Source organism: Pollachius pollachius (assembly GCF_949987615.1).
Source record: "Pollachius pollachius genome assembly, chromosome: 2".
Classification (NCBI taxonomy): domain Eukaryota; kingdom Metazoa; phylum Chordata; class Actinopteri; order Gadiformes; family Gadidae; genus Pollachius; species Pollachius pollachius.
The window spans coordinates 20,263,807-20,290,077 of record NC_136935.1 but is presented as its reverse complement, the minus strand read 5'-3'; the positions used below and the strand labels follow the sequence as shown (position 1 = coordinate 20,290,077).

At 41.8% G+C, this 26,271-nt stretch overlaps 1 protein-coding gene across 1 annotated transcript in view; it reads right to left on the bottom strand.

The window, feature by feature from the left end:
• Positions 1 to 200: 200 nt before the first annotated feature.
• srbd1 (S1 RNA binding domain 1) overlaps positions 201 to 26,271 on the bottom strand; it is a 104,572-nt gene continuing 78,501 nt past the window's right edge. Inside the window, exons 18-21 of the mRNA XM_079758775.1 lie at positions 24,042 to 24,209; positions 21,485 to 21,637; positions 5,373 to 5,557; positions 201 to 852 (exon numbers count right to left, since the gene is read on the bottom strand). Coding sequence (XP_079614901.1) covers positions 560 to 852; positions 5,373 to 5,557; positions 21,485 to 21,637; positions 24,042 to 24,209 — 799 coding nt within the window. The 3' untranslated portion in view covers positions 201 to 559. The remainder of the gene's footprint in view (positions 853 to 5,372; positions 5,558 to 21,484; positions 21,638 to 24,041; positions 24,210 to 26,271) is intronic.

Below are 26,271 nucleotides of genomic sequence, written 5' to 3'. Positions count from 1 at the left end.
TTAAGAAACACACAATATTGTGGGCATGTGTTTAATCAAATGTTATTTTCATGCTGGTTGTGAATCTTCATGAACTTGTTTGAAAAAGTATATTCAAGCATCTAACTTGAAAGGTTAAACTATTATGTGTCAAAATATGTGGAAAGAACGAACATATTCAAATCCTAAAATGGAAAAATTATAATTCTAACATCATAAAGTCCTTCATTTAGGTGAGGAGCCTAAGGATGTCCAGTCTTGAGCAGCTCCCACTGGAGCAGTCTGAGGAGGTCCTGACTGGACCACCTCCTCCTGGATAAGTTTGAGGAGGTCCAGTCTGGACCAGCTCCTCCTGGAGAAGTCTGAGGAGGTCCAGACTGGACAGCCTCCTACGGGAGGAGTCTGAGGAGGTCCAGTCTGGACCAGCTCCTCCTGGAGAAGTCTGAGGAGGTCCAGAGTGGACAGCCTCATACTGGAGGGGTCTGAGGAGGTCCAGACTGGACAGCCTCCTACTGGAGGGGTCTGAGGAGGTCCAGACTGGACAGCCTCCTACTGGAGAAGTCTGAGGAGGTCCAGCCTCCTACTGGAGGACCCTGAGCAGGTCCAAGCCGATGCGGCCCCTCTGTGGGTCCACATTGAGGACCCGTACCTCCACCCTCTCCCCGGGGCCCAGGAACAGGCTGCGGCCGCGCTTGTTGGGGGGCAGCCTGTCTGCAGTGATGTTGCTCTTGTGTATGAGGCCGGATTTCCCCACACCGATGTCCACGAAGGCCCCGAACAGGGCCGTGTTCTCCACCCGGCCCGTCAGCACTGCGCCCACCTGCAGGTCCCGCATTGACACCACGCCACGCTTAAAGTCTGCCTGCTCGAACCCTGGGAGGACATTGACAGAGGAGAAGGAGGGAGGCCAGAGGGGTGAGGAGTTGGAGGAATGAAAGAGTGAAATGTGAAACAGCAAAATGGGAAAAAAGAAGATGGATGAATGGGTGTGAGAAAAGAAAATGATAGAGTAAGTAAGTAGTAAGGTAGTGCGCAAATTAATTACATGAAAAGATATCTCATTACGAGCAATTTCTAATGTTTGCCTCTGTGTGCTAACATATGCCTCAGCTTCCATGTCCACCCCACCTTCCACTGCCTCTGAGAGATCCTTTCCTTTCTGCATTAAGACAAACAAGTGAAGCTAGCGCTCCAGGAAATACTCAGGACCAATTATATTCCCCCTCAGTACAGATTTCATTCGGTAGCCTTGGGCCATCTGTTTTCTCAACTGAGCAACAGCAAGGATCTCATAGGTATTGAGCAGCAACTGAATAGTTCCTACCCAAGAATGATCATCAAAGCTTAAACCATCCCTTTAATTTGATTTAAAGTAATAGAAAAAACTAAAACCTACAGGAAAAGTGAAACCCGGATTTTTAAAAAATAATACATAGTAACATGGATTACTTCATGACTTGATGCAAATAAAATTTGAAATTAGACGAAAAAACATCAAAAAGGACTCAAAATAATTGTTTATAACATCATCCCTGCCTTCTTCCAAAAAATTGGTGTTTTCCCAATAATTCTACAGACCAAAAAAAAAGATCGGAAAAAAAGGAAATTCAATGAAAAAAAGAAAAAGGAAAGAAATATAAATAAAGTTTTGTTATCTTGACGCAATGCAAGTAAGTTAAAAACTATTTACATCAGCCGCATTGAGAATTTGGGGCATATTCCTATTAGTCGCCATGTGAAAAGAAGGATGGAATACAGCGCCTAGTGAAGACGATTAATGCTTCGAACTTTAACCAAAATATCCTATGTATTAAGAGGATTAAGATTAAAAGTTTAACTTTTTAATTGTAAAGTAGTCTAGTGAATGGCTGTTCGCATATGAGGGGGATTATGATAAGTGGGTGTGTTTTGAAAATGTTAAGTTTCTTTGTTCAATAACTAAAATACGCTATCCCCTTTTCATAGAAAGGTGTTATCTACAACACAAATGCACTCCTTCATGTAATCAAAAGCAACTGATATTCACGTCCCACAGTGCAAGTAAACATTGGCTTGTAGCGTCGACTGCTATAGAGATGAATGATCAATACACAGTGTTTCCCACAAACAGGTAGCAAAGTGTGGTGCCCCCTGGCGCCGCTGGGGGAATCGAGTGTCACGGTGCCGTGGCGGTCGGTGGAGTCGGTCATCGGGGTGTATGCAGAGTGTGTGCAGCAGGCGGCGTTCAAACACACACTTTCTGAATCTGCCATGTTAAATATACACTTGTATGCTTATCTATTGTCACCTGATGAGACAATTTAAAAGCTACAAGAAGCATTTTAAATTATTCAGCTCAATCTTAATTCTTTAAAGTAAGTTCTTTAAGAGAAGACAACTAAAAACATTTTTACCAGAGCCCTGCCTGGTTTCATTCCTTGCCCCAACTCCATACATTACATGGCAGGCCAGTATAATTGGTTTGCTCATACAAAGACCTGGACTTTATGATGGAGGAAGACCTGTCTGTTAAGTTTCATGGTGAGATTTACTCACCAAAATTGAGGTCAAAGTTTAGTTTTTACCTAAATCTTTGCCTATGTTAGTGGCAATCTTTAGATTCAGTGACATTCAAGGAATGAATTGCAAAAAATAACTAAAGCTGGAGGTTTTTATTTCAAATACTGAACTTAAGACCTACCTCAACCAATATCAACCTGTTCTTGTATTTAACTTTTTGGGTAAAACAAAATCAATAGTATAATGTAACAATATAAATATAATAATAAATATAGCTGCGAGCAGCAATGTGGGGGTCAAGCAGAATGGGACTCAATAAACTAATTTTGCTGGACAGACGTAATCGCTAGGTGGCTACATGATGATATTGGCAAATGGTTATCATGATGAAAATACATCGAAGTTGCTTAGTAAGGGCCGGAATAGACTTGCTGCTAACAACGCCCCCCTAGGCGTTGATGATGCCCAATTATTTGGGCATCATCAGGATAGGGTCATAAGACTATGAGACAATTTTGGTTTGGATGCATGAAGGCCTTGCAGAGAAATGAGCTCACTTCCTGTTTGACGTCCCCCTGAGGTCAAAGGTCACCAAATTGTTTTGATGTCCCCAGAATGATGTCATGAGTCTATGTACCAAGTTTGGCTATGATATATTAAAGAGATGCTGAGAACAGGCTTACTTCCTGTTTGTCGGCTTTGCCTTCAAGTTTGATTGGCTGTCACAGCATGATCTTCAGACCGTTTGTTCAGCTTGGTCTGAAGATCATATATGGCAAGTTTCATGATGATTGGACATAATATGTGTCCTGTGGATATGTACTATTGATTTTGACAACTTTCAACATGGCAGTCAAATTCTGATGTTGCCATTGGAAATATTTTATTAGCTACATGGGGCGGTCTGATAGTATCACCAGACATTGGACATTAGTTTTTAAATATACTCATGTGAAGAGAGAAGAGTTAAAACACATCTTCATTAATTACAGTGGCCCCTAGAGGTCAAAGGTCACCTAATTGAATGAGTACCCACATGATGATGTCATGGGTCTATGTACCAAGTTTGGTTATGAAATGTCAAAGGGGTGCTGAGGTATTGGCTTACTTCCGTGTTTGGCGACTTCACGGTATAATTTGATTGGCTGTAGCGGCCAAACGGTTTTGAATTTGAAAAATCTTTGCATGGCCTGAAGATCATGTGTGCCAAGTTTTGAGATGATTGGACAAAATTTGTGATAGGAGATGCATTTTGAAGGTTTTCGACGCAAACCAAGATGGCAGAAAATCCATCATGGCGCAAAATGACGACATAGGGTGCGTTGAACTCGGCTTGGCCCAAGGATTCCACTAATACCTTGTGCCTTTGTGAATATTGGATAAATGGGTCAAAAGTTATAAACATGAATGCATGTCCAACTTTGACCTGTTGGTGGCGCTAGAACTCATGGGCTAGAGACCCCAAATTTGCTTCATGAGATCATGTAACTGTCCTGAATCAGTGTGCCAAATTTCACAACTTTTGACCAACTTTTGGAGTTAAAATAATAATAATAGGAATTCATACGAAAACAATAGGTTGTCTCGCAATTTGTGGCGCTTGGTGTTGATTCTGTGGCACTGCACCACACATTGGTCTATGTATGGGAAATATTGACACATATAACAGAAAGCGATAATTATAGGTCTATGAATATAGTTTACTTCTATGGATGTTATTTCATTGTTGTGTGAAAAAATCACAACCAACAATCGCGTTCAAAATATAAGGACCTTACAACGGGAGTCATGAGTCTTGACTCTATCACCACGGACAACACTTCTCTCGACTGTGTTAATGTAATATATGTAGTGCCTAATATTTACTTTGCAGGAAAGAAATGTTTATTGGTAGAATGCCCACTAGTGGGCAGAACGTTAAAAATAGCATTGCCAATGCAAAAGTATGTGTATACATTGTATAGGTACATAGTAAATATAAATAAAGTCTACATTTGAGAATTACAAACTGAGGTTTTTCAGAGGCAAACTCAGACTGTGAGTTTTTAAAGAAATCTCCCACAATGCCTGGAAAATAATTTCCAAGCTAGAAACGAATGCTGCTCACGGCATTCTGAGATTCTGTCTTAAATGATTCCAAACTTGTCACGTCGAAGGATTTCACTTGTTTTGGATAGTCCAAATTATGTTTTTTTGGATTTGCAACTAAAAGACTTTAGCCACACTGTTAACTTTCATATGAAATGAGTTTTAGGTTTTGTGTTTGTGATAATCATATGACAATTATTTGAATACTTTAAAATATGTAGAAAATGAAGTTGATGGCACTTAAAAATCGCACCGGACACAAATGAGATATGCAAAAGGATATTCAACTGAAACATGTCTGAGGATGGATTCAACAGACACCAAACTGAAACAATGTTGATACTCAACGGATAATACATTTATATAAATAGCTAGTCAACTGTGGACTATCAAGGTTAAGTGTTTTTATATATTTTACCATTGTTTAAACATTGAGATTGAAACAGCGATGCTCAAGCTTGATATAATGGATGGCAATGGATAACCTCTGATACAGGCCAATGTATTGAGCAGGGCCGGAAGTTATAGCACGGCTGTATGGCGGTGCCCGCCTGATCGCCCTCTTAGGTAACAATCCACTCAAATTCCAATTAAGACACACTCCTTTGAACATATGGGTACATACAACTAAAAAGTGGCGTGTACATTGCGCAAAGTTTCAATGCAATTGCACCCCAGCAATAGCATTATTCATGGGCATGCAAATTAGAAAGCCCACACACAGCATTCTGGATGACGTATCGCCCCCCCCCCCCCCCCCAAAAAAAAGAGGAACTCTTTAACTGCAGCTGATTGCCTTGTCTTACCCTGGCGTATGTCAAAGCCGGGGGGCTGGGTGAGGCCCTCCACGATGAGCTGCAGCGTCTCAGGGATGGTGTCTAGGGTCTTGGCCAGGTGCTCCAGGCAGCTGGCCTGAACCTGGGTCTCCACACACCTCCGCAGCCCCTCGCTACCGATTTGGCCCATGCTGCCACCAACCAGGGACACCAATCTGAAGAGGTAGGGCAGACAGGGCAAAGGCTGTGAGGGACTAAGTCTAAATTGGTTCAAACAAACAAAATAACCAGAATTGTACATAATAAATGATATCATTAGTTGAATGAGATAGTATTTCAATAATTTATGAATAAATATATGTATATTTATTCACTTTTCAAGTTTACAAACACAAGCAAAATACATCAACAAATCAGGACCGCAAAAAGAAAACATAAACGACTTGGCTCATTGTTTAGTCAAAAAGGAATTTTTGAGACCGCCTAATTGCCCTTTACTTAACTCTATATACATGACATTTTTACCCAAGACTAGCAGTTAACAAAAAAATACTTTCCATGAATGTGTTCTAAGTGAATCTGAGAATAGATGTATTTGAATAAGTTTATTTTATTAGATGAGTTTCTATTATAAGAAGTTACACTAGTAAGTACCATTGTGTAATTTGTTTGTCTGGATGTGGTGCTTCTTTGGGCTACATATACAGGTTTGCCATCACTTAATGATCAGTAGCTTTTTTATTTAAGACCGCATGATGAAAACTAGAGAGACATTTCAAGAACAGATAAATTAAGAGGATTCAGCCTTCGTTGCATCAGCTGAACCAGCAGATAAAGAAGGATACCGTCATACCTTTGACTAGTAGAGGCAGAAACAACTAGTGTCTTACCTGTAAGATACATTGGCAGTGTAGTACATGCTGTATATGCATGCTACATGTACATGCTTACTGTGTTTAATAGAAGACATGCTAACATGATGGCTGCTGAGTCCTGCAAGAAAAAAATTGCCGGAAACGGCGTCATCGAAATAAGACTTTTTTTTTGCACCCTCTGAAGATGAGCTGTAATGTTGCCGTTTTACGAGAGGCCTCTTTGTAGCCCATACAAAATAACTAAACCAGCTATTGAGGTTTATGCTAGTTTTATGTGAGAAGAAATTTGAATCAACCGAATCGGTTTGTTCGGTTGACTGGTTTGTTAGAACTGCCTCCATGGCCAGAGCTAACAGGAGAGGCAAAGAGGACAGCCCTGTCTTGTTGCTCTTTGAGTGAAGAAATTGGGAGATCACAATCCCCTAGCAATTACTGTGGCATGAGGAGGAAACCTGACCCACACAATAAATTGTCCGCTAGACCAAATTAATATAACGTGTGAAACAGATAAGCCATTCACCGTGGTCAAATGCCTTTAAAGCATTAAATGAGGGAACAAGACCATATATGGACAGCTGATGAAAAGACTGAATTGTTTTCAGTAACATGCAAATATTGTTACATGAGTTAGGACCTTGCATAATACCTATTTGGTCCTGCATTTCAGTTCAGTGTCATTGGTCATGAGATTGGCCTGTAGGAGTCACACTCCTCAGGCCCTTACTTTACCCTGACCTTCATTTAAATAAATTTTAATCTCCACACAAATATATAATTCAAATCCTAACAAAGGGCATTAACAATCTCTGATGAGGGATTTCTGAAGTCGTTACAATCTTGGCCTGGATGGAGAGACGGTCTGCTTAATCGAAACTTATGGGTTAGGCTCAATATTGGTTTAAATGGCACTCAAAATTTCTGTCTACAAAAGAGTTCCTGACATTTAGATCTAACATTTTAGAGAACACACTATTAAGGAAATCACTGGGATTACCAGGGGTTAGTAGACATTTATGATAGCAACTTATTCTCCATAAAACACACTTTAACACTTAATAATTAAAGAGTCTGCAAGTGTCCTTAATGCAGTTTGTACATTTAAATGTTTTTTCCAAAATAAAATAGCCAAACCTCTCCTCCTTGTTGTAAAGGAAGAACTTAATACCTTCCCAAACCTGTCCCCCTTGTTGCAATTTGAAATGTTCAATAACATTTAAGTGGGTCTCCTGCAGAAGCCTAATATCTACCCCTTCTATCTCAAGCAAAGTCAAGACCTTTCTCTGTTTGTATGGTTTATGGACACCATTTACATTCCAGGTGTAAAGTTGTCACTCCCCATATAATAGACATATTAACCGCTTTTAAGTCACATTGTAGACACCAACTTCCATCACATTAGAAACAAAAATGAGTCAGTCTGAAATTCACCGGTTATCCTCATTTGGGTCATGTCCAGCAAATGAAGGTATTCCCCCATTGCTGCTGGGTCTCTGCCCCGGTACGTGACCCTGAGTGAGGCAGGGTAGAGGCTGGGTAGAGGCTGTCCTCTGCGTGTCCTACAAGGCAAGTGTTCTTTCTCCTGCATGTATTCCAAGTCATCAATATGATCCCTCACGTCAACACCAGCTTTTTCAATGCTTGCCCTCAAAAGGATAAGCAGCATTTCCCAGTGCTAAAGTCCTAGTCTCCGTATCTATGGTCCCTTTTTCCTAGGCGTGATCATTGATAGGAATAAGCTGTAGTCACTAAGTGTGGGTTAAATGAGGTTGGTTAAAGCGTAAGCTACCCTAGCTCGTCAGCTCAATGTGTCCCATTGCAGGTTTTTCTTCGTGGCATGGTTATAGTACGTGGTTAATAATACACATTCCAGGATGTGAAATCATGAAAAGTAGCAAAATGGTTTTAGCTAAACTGAGCTCAACCTCTCTTCAAGCCACCATCTTGAGATCATTTTTCATCATCATATATTTTAATGATACATTTAAATATGTGTGTTTGTGGGAGAGAATTATTTTGTGTGTGTCCATTTGGGTTTTAGGGTTCATGCAGGCTTGCCTGTTTGTGACATTGTTGGGAAAATAGTCTTAATGGTGATCCCAGTTTGTGTGCCAAGTCTCCTGTTGACTGAGCGAGAGCCCAGAGATTGGTCAGAAAAAGAGAAGGGAGATGTAGGGAAAAGCGAAAGAAAGAAAAAGGAAAATTACTAGTTTAGCTGGTTAAAAATAAAGGAAGGAAATAAAATAAGAAAGTTTTTCCATCACTAAATGCTATAGCACGGCTACCTGCCACACCTCTTTAGTGGAAATAATTGATTAAATACACATACATTTATTTAGTCTACATGCAGAGGGCCAGACAGCAGTGGCCATAAGGAGAATGCAAAGCTGTTGCACACTGGAGAATTATGTTTGTTTGGTGTACATACGAGACGTGTGAACTATGTGGTCCTGGTGTGTTGGGTCCCTGGTTAAGTAATGTAATGTTTAAATCGTTGACAGACATGAATGTGTAGGTCTGGACCAGTTGGGCAATGCTGAAGATGGAAATCACCACGGCAGCCTGACGCCAAAGAGACTTTGCAGCTGTCCCCCATCTTGTGACGGATAGGACAGGTGGGTCGATGCAACTGGCGCACACACTAGGAAAGACACGCTGAGGGCCATGTGCACATTTTGCAGGGAGAGCCACAGCAGGAATGTAACTTGACCCAGCATGTGTACCAACTATGTCTGAGACAACTGTGAATGATGAGGTTCCTGCCAGCTCCACTACCTCTGCCATCGTACCTCTTGCACACCCAACCAAGAGGAAACACAATGCCTCAATCCCTCAATGAGAGCCAGTCACTTTGGTGGAAATAGAAGCTAAAATGGTAGCTAAATTGAAGCTAAATCGTGCCGCAGCTAAGCCCTGCCTAGGAGAGCAGCACAATTGATGTTTTGTAGTTGCACAATGGCAGATCACTCCTCAATTTAACCTCATCAATTCAAATTAGAAATGGGGCTTTGGACACACTGAGCTCCTCCAAAGCCAGTGATTTTCTACTCAACAGGGCTTGGAGTAAGGGGGTGCAATCTAATCCCATGTGAAGTTCTGAACACAGGCCAGTGAACCATTAGACTGTGTAATGGTGATAAGATGCTATGGTAATTAACTGGACCAGACTAATGTCTCCAACTCAAACATGGTCCTCCACCATTACAGAACCCTTTCTGACCGCGGTCACTTTCTGAATTCTCTGGAAACTTTCTTTATATGCAACTGATTGGATGGGATAAGAGGTGGCCATCCTACACCATTACACAATGACGAGTTTGATGATCATATATCTCATATCAATATATAACATAGATCTAGTCATTTTCAGATATTTTAATGGTAAAATGATATATATTATACCTTGAAGACTTACGAAATAAAACAATTCAATTAAAAATACAAATATGAAGACTGAAAGAAAAATAAATGGCGGGGATGATCAAGTAATCACAGAGTCGTTATTTTGTCCAGCTATACAAACAGCTTTACAGTCAATACGTCACAGTTACAAAAACATCAGCTAGGGGCTAGTTGTCTTGCCAAAGGACACCTTAACATGAGTTTGAAAGATGAACAGAGAAATTGAACCAACTATCACAGAAATCAGTTTAGAAAAACATGAGAACTGCAAAGAGAAGCAGGGGAGGAGAAGATTTGATACCCAAAAGCAAATAAAAAAGAGGATGGTGTGGAAGAAGTGTTGGGGGGAGGATGGTGAGAAAATCGATGAAAAGAGGAGACGGAGAGAAGACAAAGCAGGAGGCATATTAGAAGAAAGGAAAAAGGAAAATGCAGTGGATTAATGAACCAAGTATCCTGCACCAGGACGGAGTCAGTGGGCGTACCTTGTGTGTGTGTCTGTGGGTGGGTGCTTGTTTGTGTGTGTCATATGTGTGCATCATATTGTTTATCCAGGTGGGTGCTGGTATTTAAGAGGTACCAGGAGTCAAAGGGGCCCTCCCACTAGAAGGTACAAACCCACTGCACATATTCCTTGTGTGTTATTGTGTGTATGTATGTGTGTTTTGGTTGGATGGCCAACTTAAGAGGTTCCACTGAGATATATAATCTAGCACACACACATTAAAGACTTGTTGTGTAATTCTCTTGTGTCTGAAATGATGAATGATTTTCCAAGAGTGGACTAAATATCATGATATTCTCACCTCAGTGGCAGCTCCTTTTGTTAAATTATAAATAACCCCCTCTGTTTAGCATTGTATTAACAATTGTTGCTCTAGAAGAAGAGTTTCTCTCTGTAGTCAGTGCCACAATTTAAATACACAGTATTCAATATAACCCAATTATATTGTAATAATATCGTTTTGATCCAAGCCCAAAAATGAGTACTCAAAGTATGAATTTGCCTATGTTTTTATGACCATGTTTCCCTTCTGAAGCCTGTCAATGTTTAGCATGTTGCATAGTGACTGTGTTATCCTCCTATCAGCATTATGATCATATAGACGCTTCTGCACACTGCATGACCGTGGCCAGCCGGTGTTGAGTCAAGTACTGTGGTCTGGGTCCTAGCTTGATGCGTGCAGGAAAAAGCCAGTCAGACGTGGGGTTTAGCATGGACCCACAAGTCACTCACACCCACAGACCCATTCTAATTAAACAGGCGTGACCTCAGGGCTGGGAGGAAGCCGGAGGCGCCGGAGGGGAGAAATGCACAGAGCAACGTGCACTCTGCACTGTGGTGGAGAAATCGCTAGGAAGTTCAGCTAGAAAACACCTGATGATTTAATGGTTGAACACTTTTATCCTATGCAAATAGATGATTGTGTTTTGGGCATTGATGAGAAAATCCCGGATAATATTTGCAAAAAAATTAGATGAAATGGTAAAAGAAACATTGTCAACGTTAACCTAAAAACATTTTTTTCTCCCAAGCTATTGCGCTGTTGTCAATGCCTAGCACACAAATAAGTACAATTGAAAAGAACAACATATTAGGAACAACATATGATATGTTAACATGTTTCCAGTATGCATTTCTGTGAATGGTAATCAGAAATTCAAAAGTTAAATAATATTTTTTATCCTCCATAAAATAAATGCACTATTGTGTGTAGTGCTGAACTTTGTGTGTATGTGTGTGCTCATGCGTGTGCATGAGAAGATATTGTTACAAAAAATAATGATGTGTGGGCTGTGAGCTGTAATTGAGGATCCAGTTGCTTTAATGTGATGAACCTGATATGCTTTTCGGATACTCACACCCGCCCACACACACACACACACCAGCACCTACAGAGAAGGGTGCATAAATCAACACGGACCATGCAAATGCACATCCAAAGGAATCTCAACACATGCCAACACACAGACACTCACACACACACAGACATACTCACACAGACACACACACACACACACACACACACACACACACACACAAAATAAGACGCAGTAGAGCCGTAATAAAATATTCCATTGATTTGAGCACTTCACTGGTCTCCTTGTTCCGCTCATCCCTTTTGTCCTTGCTTCTTTTGTTCCACAACCACCCCCCCCCCCCCCCCCCCTTCCTTCCAACCACAGTTTCACCTCATTTATCACTTTAGCATCTGAATGGAGGCCTACTACTACTGGAGGAGCGACACTAAGAAACAGCCCAGCAACTCTAAGCACACTGAGCCTGATCCAGTCATCGACGGGTGGGTGGGGTCCCACTTGTCAAGGACGCGACCCCGGTCGACAGAATCTGTCATAAGAACCCCAGGTAACAATAATCATTGTTTTCCATGATTCTGTGTAGGCGGTTTGAACATATGCAGGAGCACACACTCTGAAGCACCTGGCAGACAGCAGCAGTGCATGCGTGTTTCACCCCAATACACGTTTTTAACACACACACACACACACACACACACACACACACACACACACACACACACACACACACACACACACACAGACATGAGTGTGAGTAATGATGATTGACATTTAAGAGGGCCCCATTGGAACAGTAGTATTCACAAACCATAGCTGAAAGAACACACACCGCAGAGTGAGACCGACAGTGGGGAGGGGGGAAAGAGTTTTCTGCCTGGTTTAGTAGTAAATGAGGCCGAACGGCGAGGAGAGAAAACAAACAGAGCGGGATATGAACTGGGTGAAGCATAGAACGAGTAAGGGCGATAAAAGAGAGAGCCACAGAGCGAGGCAATAGGAGAGACCTCCACACCATTCCCTGATGCAGAAGCATTTTCAGAAGCTATTTGAACATAAAAGCATTAGAAGACGTGTCAAGGAGACATTAAAAAAGAACGCCCGCAATGACTACTCGCTCAAAAATACATTTTATAACAAGAAGCACAAACTTAATATGGGAAGTGCAGTGTAAACATGGTAATATGTCTATATGTAAGTGATTTATGCCATTTTGTAACTGTTACTAAAATAAGACCGACATTGAGAGCATGAGGGTCTTGAAGATTAGAATCGTTATCAAGACTGTTCATGGACCACCAAATATGCAAACAATAAAAAATGGTTAACTAACTTTTTCAAAATGGAAACAAAAAGCGTTAGCTTTGTCTTCCTTGTACACAATTATTACTTCAAGAAGGCCATGGCCAGTCTGAAACTGTGGAAAGATATAATCAGCAACGCTGCTTATGCTACCAGTGTGTTAATTTAGCAACACTAATTAACAAAAGAAATTCGGAAACAATATCGGTCATTACAACGCTCATATGAAAAAAAACTATAAAGTACTATAAAAGTATCACAAAGTTGCTTTCGGTCATAACCATGGGGATAACAAGAATACCGTAATCCATCATAGAACTCTCAGCCCTCCTTTTTCTCATGGTGGTTTGAATCTGAGCTGAAGCAGGGGGTTAGCTCTCACTTTCAGAGTCAGCATATATCATCCTATTTGCATAAAGGCACACAAAGTGGAGTCAGGAGCGGAGCAGCCATTAAACCCATCAGCACTTGGAGAGGCATGCTGAGAGCCACTAGTGACAGACCTGATGTAGACTAAACACAGCTGAGTGACTGCAGCTGCAAACAAACCTGAAAGCACACACACACACACACACACACACACACACACACACACACACACACACACACACACACCAGTGTCAGTATTGGGCAGATGTTAAGTGTGTTTTAATATCTAAAACAACAATATACATGCGCAGGCCCAAACGAGTACACATAAATGTATAATGAAAACACAAAACTAAACGTACACACACACACTCTTGTGTCAGCATACCAAACCACGACAGGCTTGTTTGCAGTAGGATTGGGTTCATTTTGACACTCGTTCATATGGGACCATTAGCCTAGTGTGGGATGTGATTTGATTTACTCAGACATAAGAGACAAAGAGAGAAGGCACTGGCAGTGTCTGGCTAAGTGTGCGTGCGTGCATGTGTGTGTCTACATTATAAATGGCTGCAGAGTAGCAGGTATAATAATTTAACCAAACACATTTAAAACTCTGAATACAGTGAAAATGTAAATATGAATTTCATTTAATTCCAAGAGAAACCTCACATTACTAATTTGAAACATGAATCAAATACTTTTCAAATGTAATCTACCTAAAAAAATCTCCCCCAATAAAGCCTTGAATTGTAACCGCAAGGTTTTCATAGTACCATACATAGATATAAGAAAACCATGATAAACCAGCAAAAACAGGATACGATCCTGTAAGCCCCATAACGACCAATTATTACACAAAAAAATTGTACTAAGTCTATAAATACTGTGTCTGAAAAAATTAAACTGAAATAAACCTTTTGAATGCAGGAAAACCTAGTCAAACATACATATAGGGCCCTATTTTAACAGTCTGAAACGCAAGTGAGAAGCGCCAAACGCAAGTAGCTTTGTGGGCGGTTCTATGGCGATGTTGCTATAATACCGGCGGTTAAATGACTCTTGCGCCCGACGCAAATCTAAAAAGGGTTGCCCTGAAGTAACCTAATTACCCGTAGGTGTGGTTTGGGCGTAACGTGCAATAAACCAATGAGAGTGCCATCTCCCACCCCCTTTAAGAGCCATGAGCGCATTTGAATCTGACGAGTTGATATTTTGACAGCGCGTTTGCAGTCTCCGATGAGACATGCATGACCACATGTATTTTAAACTTCAAATGGCTCAGTTTATGGCCAAATAATACGGCCTAATTCACACATGGAATAGCGCTTTCTTCCACAACCTCAGATATACTGAGTCCTCAAATACATTTCGGCAAAGAAAACTTAACACACATATGATATGCGGTAACTGTGGTTCTACTTAATGATATACGCAATACATTAACAAACGTTGTTTCTTACCAGTACTGTATGCCTTATCGACTTGTGTTCCTAATATGCATGTGTCCCCCCGTTAATATACATTGCCAGGGCCGGTTCTAGGCAGTAAGATTAGGGTGGGCAGATATTTTTTGTCCTTGCAAGATCTCCGTGCCTGCTTTTTGGCACATTTACTGAAATGTAAGCTTTTAGACACATCACTGCTGTATGGGGGGTATTACCATGATAGCACTGCTACCAGCAGCTTTCCACATCAGTGTTACAACCATCTGCCACCTTCTACAAAGACACCTCAGAACTTGATGAAATGTCACTGTATCTCTGAATTGAAAATCCAATTCTGCTGGCAGAAATATTGATATTAAGGAATTTTCCAGACAAAAGTATTAAAATTGCAAGGCGGAAAAAAACTAATTTATGTAAAAAAAAACAAGAAAAAATGTAGAACACAATATGCAAATTTACTTTGAATATTGCTGTGTGGGAGATTTAATTCTTGCCTGTTTTGTTTCCAAAATGTTCATGAGTAACATATAATATACAACATAATTTATCTTTTTTTTTTTTTTAATCACACCTTACATCAACCTGAAAACATGTATTAACAGTAGGCAGCCTGAGCTGATAGAAGAGAAAGCTTTGGGACTGGGCAACCTGGATGGTGGTAGTCCAGAGATATATATATACTATACACACTATATAGATATATAGTGTGTGTATATATATAAAATAAATGATTGTGATGTAAGTGTTTGATTGGCTTATTTTATTTGATGACTCAAATGGTGACTTAAATAGGCCTATTTCCTTTACAGTTAATGCATTGTGTGTGTGTGTGTGTGTGTGTGTGTGTTTGCGTGCGTCCACGTCCAACATGAAATGCAGATTTCTTTTTTTTTTTTTAAACTTTTTTCACTTAGTTAACAGCAGCCAGATAATCAATATTAACAGTAGGCTATTTCAATCATATATGTTTGTGTGTTTTGACAAATGCAGAACTTTTTTCTATTTTTTTTTTTCACTTATTTAACAGCAGCCAACAGCAACCGGATATCTATATTTACTGTAAATATCATGTCATCTTGTACAGCAGGGGTGTCATTCAAACAATAAAATCAGGGGCCAGACAGTTTTTCCATGTCTGGGTAATTCTTATCAGCAAAACTGATTAATTAAGCAAAATAGTATTTATCAAGTGCTGAACAATGTTTTTGTATTGATAACTGCACAATTAAACAAACCAGATTTGCATCACAGTACTTTTGTCTTTAACAAAACAAAAAAGATCTTTGTTACCAGCAAAACTGATTAATAAAGCAAAATAGTCAATGCAACAAGTCGTATCTCAAATTGTATGGCTTACTTTGGAAACTTGAAAGGACAACAATAGGGCCTATAATGCCAAACCTAAGCAAAATAGGCATTGTGCTTGCTATTTAGTTAAACTCTTACCAGACACTGCACCTTTTCTTAGAAATTATCTCGTCTATTCTAGGCTTAATGTCATTTGCTATGGCCACTTTCAATATCGAGACCAGATGCTGGTCTATGAGGCGGGATCTGTGGGATGTCTTGTTCAGTTTCATTACGGAGAACATCTGTTCGCACGAGTAGGTGCTTCCAAACAGACATGATGCGTGCAGCCTGAAGGTGACCTGTGGCATTGATTCAGGGAGTAGAGGTGCAAACTCAGCAGCCCCAACTAAATCATCCTGGTGGATGATGCAGCGGAAGGCTGTCAAGTTTCCTCCCGTGTGCCCCATCTTCTCTCAAACCAAACCAACCAAACCACGGACCTCCCCGCACATCGCAGGTGCACCATCCGTTGTCAGCTCAACAAGTTTATTCCACTGCAATTCTGATTGGTTGACGCACCGTTCCACTTGTGTGAAAATTTCGGAATGAAATGACGGAAAACTGAGCATCCACCCCCCAGATGAATATGGAAAGCTGGGCAGTGTCCGTCCTGTCTGTACTCTCATCTGCAGCCAACGAATACGAAACAAATTCCTTGGCTTTAGTTTTTAGCTGGATCTGTAAGTCGGAGGCCAGCTCATCCACCCGATTAGCCACGGTATTTCGGGAGAGGCTGATATCTGCAAATGCCTGCTTCTTGTCGGGGCATACAACATCGCATACCTTTTCAATGCAATTTTTAATAAACTCTCCCTCTGTGAACGGCTTGCATGCTCTTGCTATTTCCTCCGCTATTATAAAGCTTGCCTTCACAGCTCCCTCAAACTGACTGTTGATGCGAGTAAACATGTTTTGCTGTTGTTGAAGGTTGCATTTTAATTCTTTGACTTTTTGCAGCCGCTGTTCCATGTCCATGTTTCCATAATGCTCATGCTTCGTTTCGAAATGCCTCCGAAGGTTATACTCTTTGAAAACTGCCAATGCCTCTTGACGTACGGACACATTGGCTTTTTTTAATTCACAAAATAAATATTCTGTTTCCCATCTTTCTTGAAATTGTCGATATTCATTGTCCACTTTTCTTTTTTGGGCCATCGTTAATGCTAGCTAGCTACCTTTGGAAAGGCAGATAGCATTTACGTTGTTTGTATTGTCTCTGCGTGAGAGTGTGAGAGTGGAGGGCGGGAGTGGAGCATGGCAGCGGAGCGCTGCAGCGCCTCTTGTGTTTCAATGTTGTATTGTCATGGACGTAAATGTAAACATCAGCGCACGGGCCACATTAGATTGATTGTCAGAATTTATTGGCGGGCCTGATTAAAAAGTCGCGGAGGGCCATGTCTGGCCCGCGGGCCTTGACATTGACATATGTGTTGTACAGTATACACACATATGTGTGTATGTGTTTTATCTACATTATCAGTCTTCTCCTGTTCTTCGTGGCAAAAATCTGCACAAATTCATCCATGTCCAATGTGTTTGTTATGGATTTTTAATGGGCCAAAATAACTAAATTCCTCTTTCTTTTATGAAGCATGGTGCAACGGTAGGGGGTTTGGACTCAAGCCAGTGTAGAGAAAGAACTCTCCCATGAAGCTGAGGAGCACCAATCACCAGGGCTGTTATGTACAGTTTATGCAACTCTGGAAATGCCTCCTTATACCCCTGCAGGTGTTTGCAAACAGTGGAGAGATCTTTTTTATCGGGGCATTTCTTGAGCAACATTGGTTTTGCAACAAGGACTTCATTTAGCCAACTCAACTCGTCTGTCACAGGGCCAGCAAGCACATGCAAAGGGCGCAACAAAGTGGTTTCAAGAAATGCACTCGATGTTGGCAGAAGACTGGAAATGTCTGTCATCAGGTCAGAAACATTTCTGGAGAATCTGATCTCCACTTCTGAAATGGCCCTGTGAAGAACATTGAGCAGAGACCTTTTCAGAGACTGACAGGGGGTGATGGTTGGATCATCATAACCTGTGCGACCCACAGTTGACAGTACCACGCTTTCACCAAGGTGCTTACTTAATGTCCTCTTTCTCTTTGGAAGTTTGTCATCATTATCCCCAACTTGTGCCCCGGAAAACTCTGCCCAGCATTGCTTGTCGTTACGGATGTCTTTTTAAGACTGAAGTGATGCACCAACAACCTCCACAAATCCACTGACTGAGATTGCAAAATAGCATTTGCTGGCTTCAAGACACCAAGTACCCGCAATAGAAATTTCTCAGGCCTCTTAATTTGAATTAAGAGGCCTGATGCTTCACTGCAAAAGTCCACTTTGACATCATCATCCTCTGACATCTCTGACTGTATCCTGAGAAGCTGGTGTTTATTCTCGATGATGCACTTTGTAACGTCATAGTGGCTTGTCCAGCGAATTTCAAGGGGTCTTTTGAGGCAAGGAGCGTCATACCTTTCTGAGACATAGTGGTGGTGGCAGAAGTTATACAGGGAACTACACAGGTCGAAAAACCTTTTGATACATGGCTCAGCCTGCATGGCATGCACAACCACCAAGTGTAGCTGGTGGCTGTAACAATGTAAGGAATACATCTATATAGCTTCTTCTGAATCAATGCCTGTACCTTATTCCACTTATCACTGATGCACCATCATAACACTGGCTAACCATGTTGTCAGGACTGTAACCAGCATCAGAAAGATGCCTCAATATCTCCGTGGACATGTACTCAGCATCAAGTTGATGCAGGTTGAGCAACCCAATCAGATGCTCCTCTGGAATGGAATTACACACAAACCGAATTATAGTGGACAAATTCTCAACATTACACCTGTCCCTGGTCCCATCTCTTTTCAGACAAAACCCAGCAGAGTCAGCATTTGCATACCTCTTCCTGACCTCTCCAGAAACCATATTTGCCAGCGTTTCAATTATTTCATTTAGGATATCCTTAGAGGTGCATTTGCATTTTTTTGTATTCCCTTTCCAATGTTAGCAAGCTTCTCATCTTTTTCTAGGGTATATTCAAAAGGTTTTAAAAACAGACCCGCAGCAATGTCATCAGCATCAGGCTCCATGTAGTCACGCTTTAAAGTTTCAGTTGATCCACGAAGCCCCAACTCATTCACACACATAAACTTTATAACATCACCAATGCTCTTTACATAGTACCGTTTTTTTTCAATCTGTGTGTTACCCACTAACATACAGTCAATATTTTCCCCTGTTGCCTCCCTGCATCGGTGCTCCGACCAGGTGGCTGCAGCCTGTGTATGAGCATGGCTGGATGCATGTTTCTGTAACCCGTTGTCACGCTCGAGTGACGCCTTCCAATTGTTAAATACACGCATGGTAAAAACAACATCCCTTTCATTGGAAGTGGCATATTTCCAACAGGGGAAACAGAAACATGGATCCAGCAGGACAGAGTATTCCAGCCACGGGTGTGTGCGGTACCAGGCAGGATTGAATGACCGTGATGTAGCACCAAAGGCCCGCTTTGGGTTGCTAGCTAACAATGGCTGAGATGGTGTATCACCATTCAAGTCGCTAACCACATGAGGTGGGGCTGAGGCAGCCGAGAAAGGGGGACTGCTTTGGGAGAGAGCTTGTAGACGGTGACGTTGGAGCAGAAGCTGGAGCCTCTGATGTGCTAGCAGTAGCAGCACTAGGCCTGGTTATAGGCTTAAAAAAGCGATACATCACTTTAGACTCACTTTATATTATAGTTCATTACACAGCAAGGGTTGTAAGCTGCAAGTTCCTTTTAATTGTCATAATTTAAATGTGTTTTTTATATATTCTTTTACTTTTTAATTGCAGTAAAATTCTGATTTGTTTCTGTTTTTCTTCCCTCTGTAAACCACTTTGGTTGAATTGGGGTTAACAAATTAATTTTTTCTCCTTTGCCTTGCCTTGCATTTGGTAGCAGCACAAGATTCACAAATAGTCTAGCCTACACTAGGTTTAGTCGCATGAAAAGTCACCAAGTAACTGTCCTTTCAGCACATGTGCTTCTGACTGCGTTCTGCTGTGAATGACAACCGTGTAAGAAGCAGTGAACATTTAAACCAAAACATAACTGGTCTGTAACTTGACAAAATCATTGTCTGTGATTGGTTGTAAGCTGCACGTGCGCATGTCATTTGCAGTCAGCTTGTGCCCAGAGCGGTTACGTCGTTGTGTAGTGCTGGGAAAGGCAAAGCCTCAGCACTTGCGGTCTGGGCGGGGGGACTGGAGGAGGCGGCAGTCACAGCCCTCGCTAGTAGGGACTTTAACCCATTTGTGCCGGCTGCTGCGCGGCGCAACAGCCGACACAAATGGGTTAAGCACCGCCGGTTGAGAGGGCGGCTACGGCGGGCGAGTAGAGTTTTTTGCATTCGGGAATTTATGTCATCACCTCCTATCGCTGTAGTCAGAGCGAGTCAGAGCCATATTCCGTCCGTTTACAATGGCGGAACGGGGTTCTTGATGTTGTGAGTACACCAACTGCAGCAGTAGCCACTGAGAGAGTTGCTAGGTGAGATTGGAAGCCATTGGAATCTTTCCCCGACACCAGAGCCCTCCCTAAAACGTTGCTGCTTGCCGTGTCACCATAAGTGACTGCTCTTCAGAAACAAGCCCAAAGTCGCTTATAAAAAGCGGACCTGGCAACGCTGACCAGTGACCACTATAAGCGGGTGGGTAACTTGGAGGCAGGCTGTCCTGCCCACCCAATTAGAAGCAATGCATGGTAATGGTATATTCTATAGTATTAATTAATTGGCTGAATTTTATTTGACATTTTTTGGACAGTGAACAAACATGTCCGTCCGATAGTGGGTCTCAACTTCCACCTAAACCCCCCCCCCCCCCAAAAAAAAACTAAAACTAAAACATTTTCTTCAATTTTGATTGGGTGGGCAGGGCGCACATTTGGGTGGGCTGAGCCCACCCATGCCCCTGGCTACCGCCGGCCCTGTACATTGCCATGGACTATATTATACGTTACATGTTTAGTTTGCGTGTGTTTAAACAGATGGATGCACACACATGCGCCCGCATTCATTAATTATTTTACACATACACACACGCGCGGCCGGATTCATTCATTCTTTTTAGCACTCACTCGCGTTAAAACAACGTTTTCTCACGATCAAAAATATACGCATGACCAGTAGGCAAAAAGTTTCCGAATGCATACTACCGCCACAGTATACAACGGAAGGTCACTACGCTATCCCACATTCAGCCGGAGTCTGGTAACCGAAGGAGAAGAACGCTGCGGTGAAAAAAAAAAAGAAATCTGTAAATTATCACAGGTGACTTTAATTTTGCCGGCATCTGATGTGCAGCGCACAGGGGGGAAATACGTAATCTCCAAAAAACCGATGGCGTTTCGGTGGTGTTGGTAGCGTTCGAAGGCGTTCTACGCATAGCTGTAGAACGTACTACATTAAGGGTCAAGTAGTAGACACAGCACAGAAATAGTATATACTTAGTATTCAGATGCACCCTATGCCTTCTTCAAGAAAATGGTCATCTTAAGGCCTGAGGTGTGGTGTGGTGGTGTGTAACTTACTTCTCAGCCACATGGTAGGACTCGGGGTGTATGGAGGTTTGGTCCAGGGGGTTTGGTGTGCTTGGTATGTTGGTGGCAGCCTTCCCCTTGCTCTTCTTCACCGCTGGCTTCTCTGGAGCAGCGGAGTCACAGCTAACAGAGGACCTGTTCAGACTGACCCCGACATTTGCTTATGAATTTATATTTAGGTAGATCAGAGTATCACATGTACTTTTGCATGGCATGGGACCGACCAGCAAAATAATTGAATTCATAATTTATACGATGAATTTCATTTTTTATACATAAACATATTTTCACTTTTCACATTTGAAAATTACTAAGCCAAAAATAAATCTGACTCTGCTTGTTTGTGTAGACATCTGTGCATGTGTGTTTGTTTGTGTGCTCATTTGTACGTATATATATATATATATCAGGGCTCCACACTGCGACCAAAATGTGAGAGTGTGCGACTGAATTTTACATAAATTTCCCCTTTTATTTTTACACGTTAAACGGGGAAGGGGCGTGTCAACGAATCCAGAATCTGTAGCAGGCCAATGAGTGTGAGAAGGATAGGGAACGGCCACTGTTAGTGGCTAATTTTTGCGGCCAGTGCCGGAGTCCTGCACAGGTCTTATTTTGCAAACCTGCACCCGCCCGTACCCGCAATGGGCTACTTAAAACTGACAGTAGTGCGAATTACATTCCGCACCCGACCCGACCAGCTATGAATTGTTACCAACGCCCGACCCGCACCAGAAGGAAAATTAGACACTTGAGATGAATTACAATATGTTAAGCCTGGTACTTTAGATTGCTGTGCAAAAAAAGCACATCATCCACAGTTGACGGTTTTAGTGGACTCCTCCGCTCCTGAATAACACATCCAGCATCAGAGAAGTCTCGCTCGCAATCGCAAAACCCGCGACCGACCTGCGTTGTTCAGGCGTCCGACCCGCACCCGTGTCCGACATAGTACATTATTTTTCACCCATTTCATCCAAATTGTGCAGGACACCCGCGGGTACCGAACCCGGTCAGGACTTCATGTGCCATAAAGGGCTTTTCACACGGGAGGCGTTTGTCGCGCCTGCTGCATTCTCAATGGAGAGGCGAGCGGGCCGAGAGGAGGCGCAGCGTCCTGTCAAGCGGCACGACAAACGGGCGCACTCCCATGAAACGGTCTCCTCTGTGCTCGTCGAACGCATGCGCGCACACCTGGAAACAGTTGGAATAGATGAGAATCACAATAAAATGTGACAGTGAATTTGAAACGGCACATTGTAATTTCTGCATCTATTATCAAAACTAGAGCTTTCGCACGTGCGTCGCTCGCACTCAACCTCTAGTTGTATTTAAACCCCTAGCAATAATGTGGAAACCCCAGTCGATAATGTAACAAATTTCTGAGTGCGTAATAGAATAACATTTTGCCTATAATTTTACAACATATAACATTTGTTCACCACAAATGACTCTTAAAAGTAGTGCCAACATTTAAATATTTTTTAACCATTCAGCGAACAAAAGGTAACAGGCTGATTATCATTTAGGGGGCCACTCAATGACATGCAGAAGCGTCATCAACACGCCCACTGAAGTGTCGCGAGAAATACAGACTTTCTACTCCTCATTCACATATAAGGTCATTTACATTTCCTACGGAGAAAATAGTACCTCAGGGGTCGGTGCGATGTTTGAATTTCACGTTTTTTATATGACCAAATGAGCGACCTGCCGTTGCTTGTCGAGGTGAGAAATTGTCTCTTCGCTTCCATTATCACAATTTCTACAGTCTATAGACAGAACGTGTTACCTGGGAGTGTTTGTCGATGGCGGAGCAGTTATGTTTAAAAACATAACGTCTTACCTGCGCGAGTGTCCCTGCATTGTGTGCATGTGTGTTCTTACTTGCGCGTGTGTTGATGGCGGAGCCGCTTTGTTAAAAAACATAACGTCTTAGCTCGGCGAGTGTGTCGCTGCCTTTGTCTTGACATATGGTGTGTGTGCGTGCGTGCGTGCGTGTGTGCGTGTGTGTGCGCTTTCGTGTATGTGTCGCTGCCTTTGTCTTGACGTGCGCTGTGTGCGTATGTGTGTGTGTTTCCATGTATGTTCGTGCTTATGTGCTTGTGTGTGCGGTGTGTGTGTATGCGGTGTGTATGTGCGTGCTTGCGGTGTATGTATGCGTTCGCAGGTGCTGTGTGTGAGCTGCAGGCTGCTAGGCACATGCGCACATTAGTAACTTGAGTAACTGCTGCGACAGGCCTGCTATTATAGTAGTAAGATATGTATTAGTAATACAGTGAAAAAAATTAGAAAATCACATTGGGATGTTGATTTACGACATTTCTGGTTGTGCCCCTAAAAATTTCAGTTAGGGGCCACAGTGCTCCCAGTGAAAAAGGTTAGTCTGGAGCCCTGTATATATATATAAATAACAGAGAGCGAGAGAGAAAGTGGGGGGGAGAGAGAGAACTTAGAGAGAAAGAAGAGAGAAGCGAGAGGAGTGTGTGTGTGTGTGTGTGTGTATGTGTGTGTGTTTGTGTGTGCATGCGTGTGGTTGTGTGTGTACCTGTGTAGGTTGTGTGGGTTGATACGGATGAAGCCGGCACACTGCTGGAAGCTCTTGGGCCCCATGCCTTTGACCAGTCTGAGCTGCTCCCGGTTGAAGAAAGGCCCGTTTTTCTCCCTCCACTCGACGATGCTCCGTGCCCGCCCAGCGTTCAGACCCGACACATGCCTAGAAAACACAACCACTTCACTTAGTCCTAGTGTGGTCACCATACCGGATTTTCTAACTATGATACAATACCATGAAAAATATTGCTATTGAATACCATTTTCAATATCACAGTGAAAGATTCACACAACATTGAGATCACACTTTTTTTTTTTTTTATCAAAAGATAAATAGAACAAGGTTATAACATGAAGGGGGAATCCCGAGGCGTTCCCAGGCCAGTGTTGAGACATGATCTCTCCACCTAGTCCTGGGTGTTCCCTGAGGTCTCTTCCCCACTGGTCGTGCCCGGAACACCTCCCAAGGGAGGCGCCCAGTGGGCATCCTTACCAGATGCCCGATTGGTAATTTGACCTATTTGTACTCATTGCCGGGCTACTAAGGCTGCACTGTGTACCTTCAGCATTGCAGCTTGTTCAACATTTTATATGATAATATCAAGGGAAGCCTGAACATTTGTTTGCCAATTGAAAGACAAACACATTCATGGCAGAAGACAAGCATTGTCAAAAATAATCATGTAGAATTTATACGTTTATTTTTGTTTTGCAACTATAACATTCTCTTTACAGTCTACATGGTACTGTCCTTTAGTTAAAATAACCAGTAGCCTGATCCACACACGAACAACCGATAGTAATGTAGGCTTTGCTCATCAGAGTCGCAAGAGAGTAAGAGGCCCGTAACTTAGAATCCTTGTATGTTTGTTTGCATTTACACCAGCTACAATATTTGCTTGGTTTGCTGGAAGGTTTATATTTTGTAAGTAGCTGTTGTTGGGCTCAGATTTTATTTTCTCAAACTGTAATGTCTATTAGACATCGATCTAAAATAAAGTGCCATGGGATGTAATTTAGACTTGAAGATATTTTGCTTGGATGCAAAACAAAATTAGATGCACTTCTTTTCTAAGCCATTGAATGTATAAGAACAATCCTTTACGGAAATGACTTACAGTAATCAGCGTTTGGTTGTCTACTAGTCGGATTACAACATACATCGGTCATCCGCTGGCTCAAAGACCACATTGCACCCAAAATAAATATAAATAGATGATTGTATTTTATGCTTTCTCCATAAAGTCTCTCTTTGCCTGACTTTGGGGGCCGGAGAAATTATTTCAGGGTCCGCCAAAGCAAAACCTGAAATAATTTCTGCGGCCCACAAAGTAGTTTCAATGTAGAAAAAACCTTGAGCCCAGAATGGAGAAACTGCTATACAGAAGACACGTTTGAATTTAATCATCATTGTTATCTTATTTTAAAGACCTAATACGTAACATTTCTGCATTAAAATATCCACAAACAACTAGACCTGTGATATGAATTGTGTGGATATGTGAACATACCTTATTCAAATTGTCTCCAAAATATTCAAATACAGAGAAATCAGTAGTTATATTCAGGGTAATAGTAACATTAAGTTACATTTTCCCTTATATGTCCTTAACACCCGCGGAAACATACAAAAACAGTAATCCAGTAGAAATATGATATTTCTATTGCGATCTAGCTTATTACAATGTTCTATCTATTGTTTCGCGAAGGGTGCATTTTAATATGCCCATTGTGTATTATTATTGACCAAAGGGTGGATCTATACCGAGGAGTGCTGCTTCATGTCTCCTGGTCAGGAATACACAGGACTCACTCCGATGATGATCATTTTAATTCATAGTGTGAATATCTTTCCAACTAAAGAATACAACCAAAAACACAATTAAGAAGTAGAATCTAACTATTTGGGTGTGTGAATTTAATGTTATTATTATTATTCACAACAACATTCAACATGCTCATAAGGTTGCATTAGTACGGATGTTTTGACCACAGATAACAGCACCTTGCTACCCCACCATTTGTTTCCCCATATAACATTATCTAAGGCTGTTTGAGTAGTAGTCTCAACTAATGGGGAAGTTGCAAGTTAACATTATGTTACCTAGGGTAATATCATTAGAATAAAATGACGTGACTAAATGACATGCTAATAAAAGCTTGAATAAATTAACTTGTCCGTTAACCTGATTGCTGCTGAGTCATGTCAGTTCATTTTTACCGGC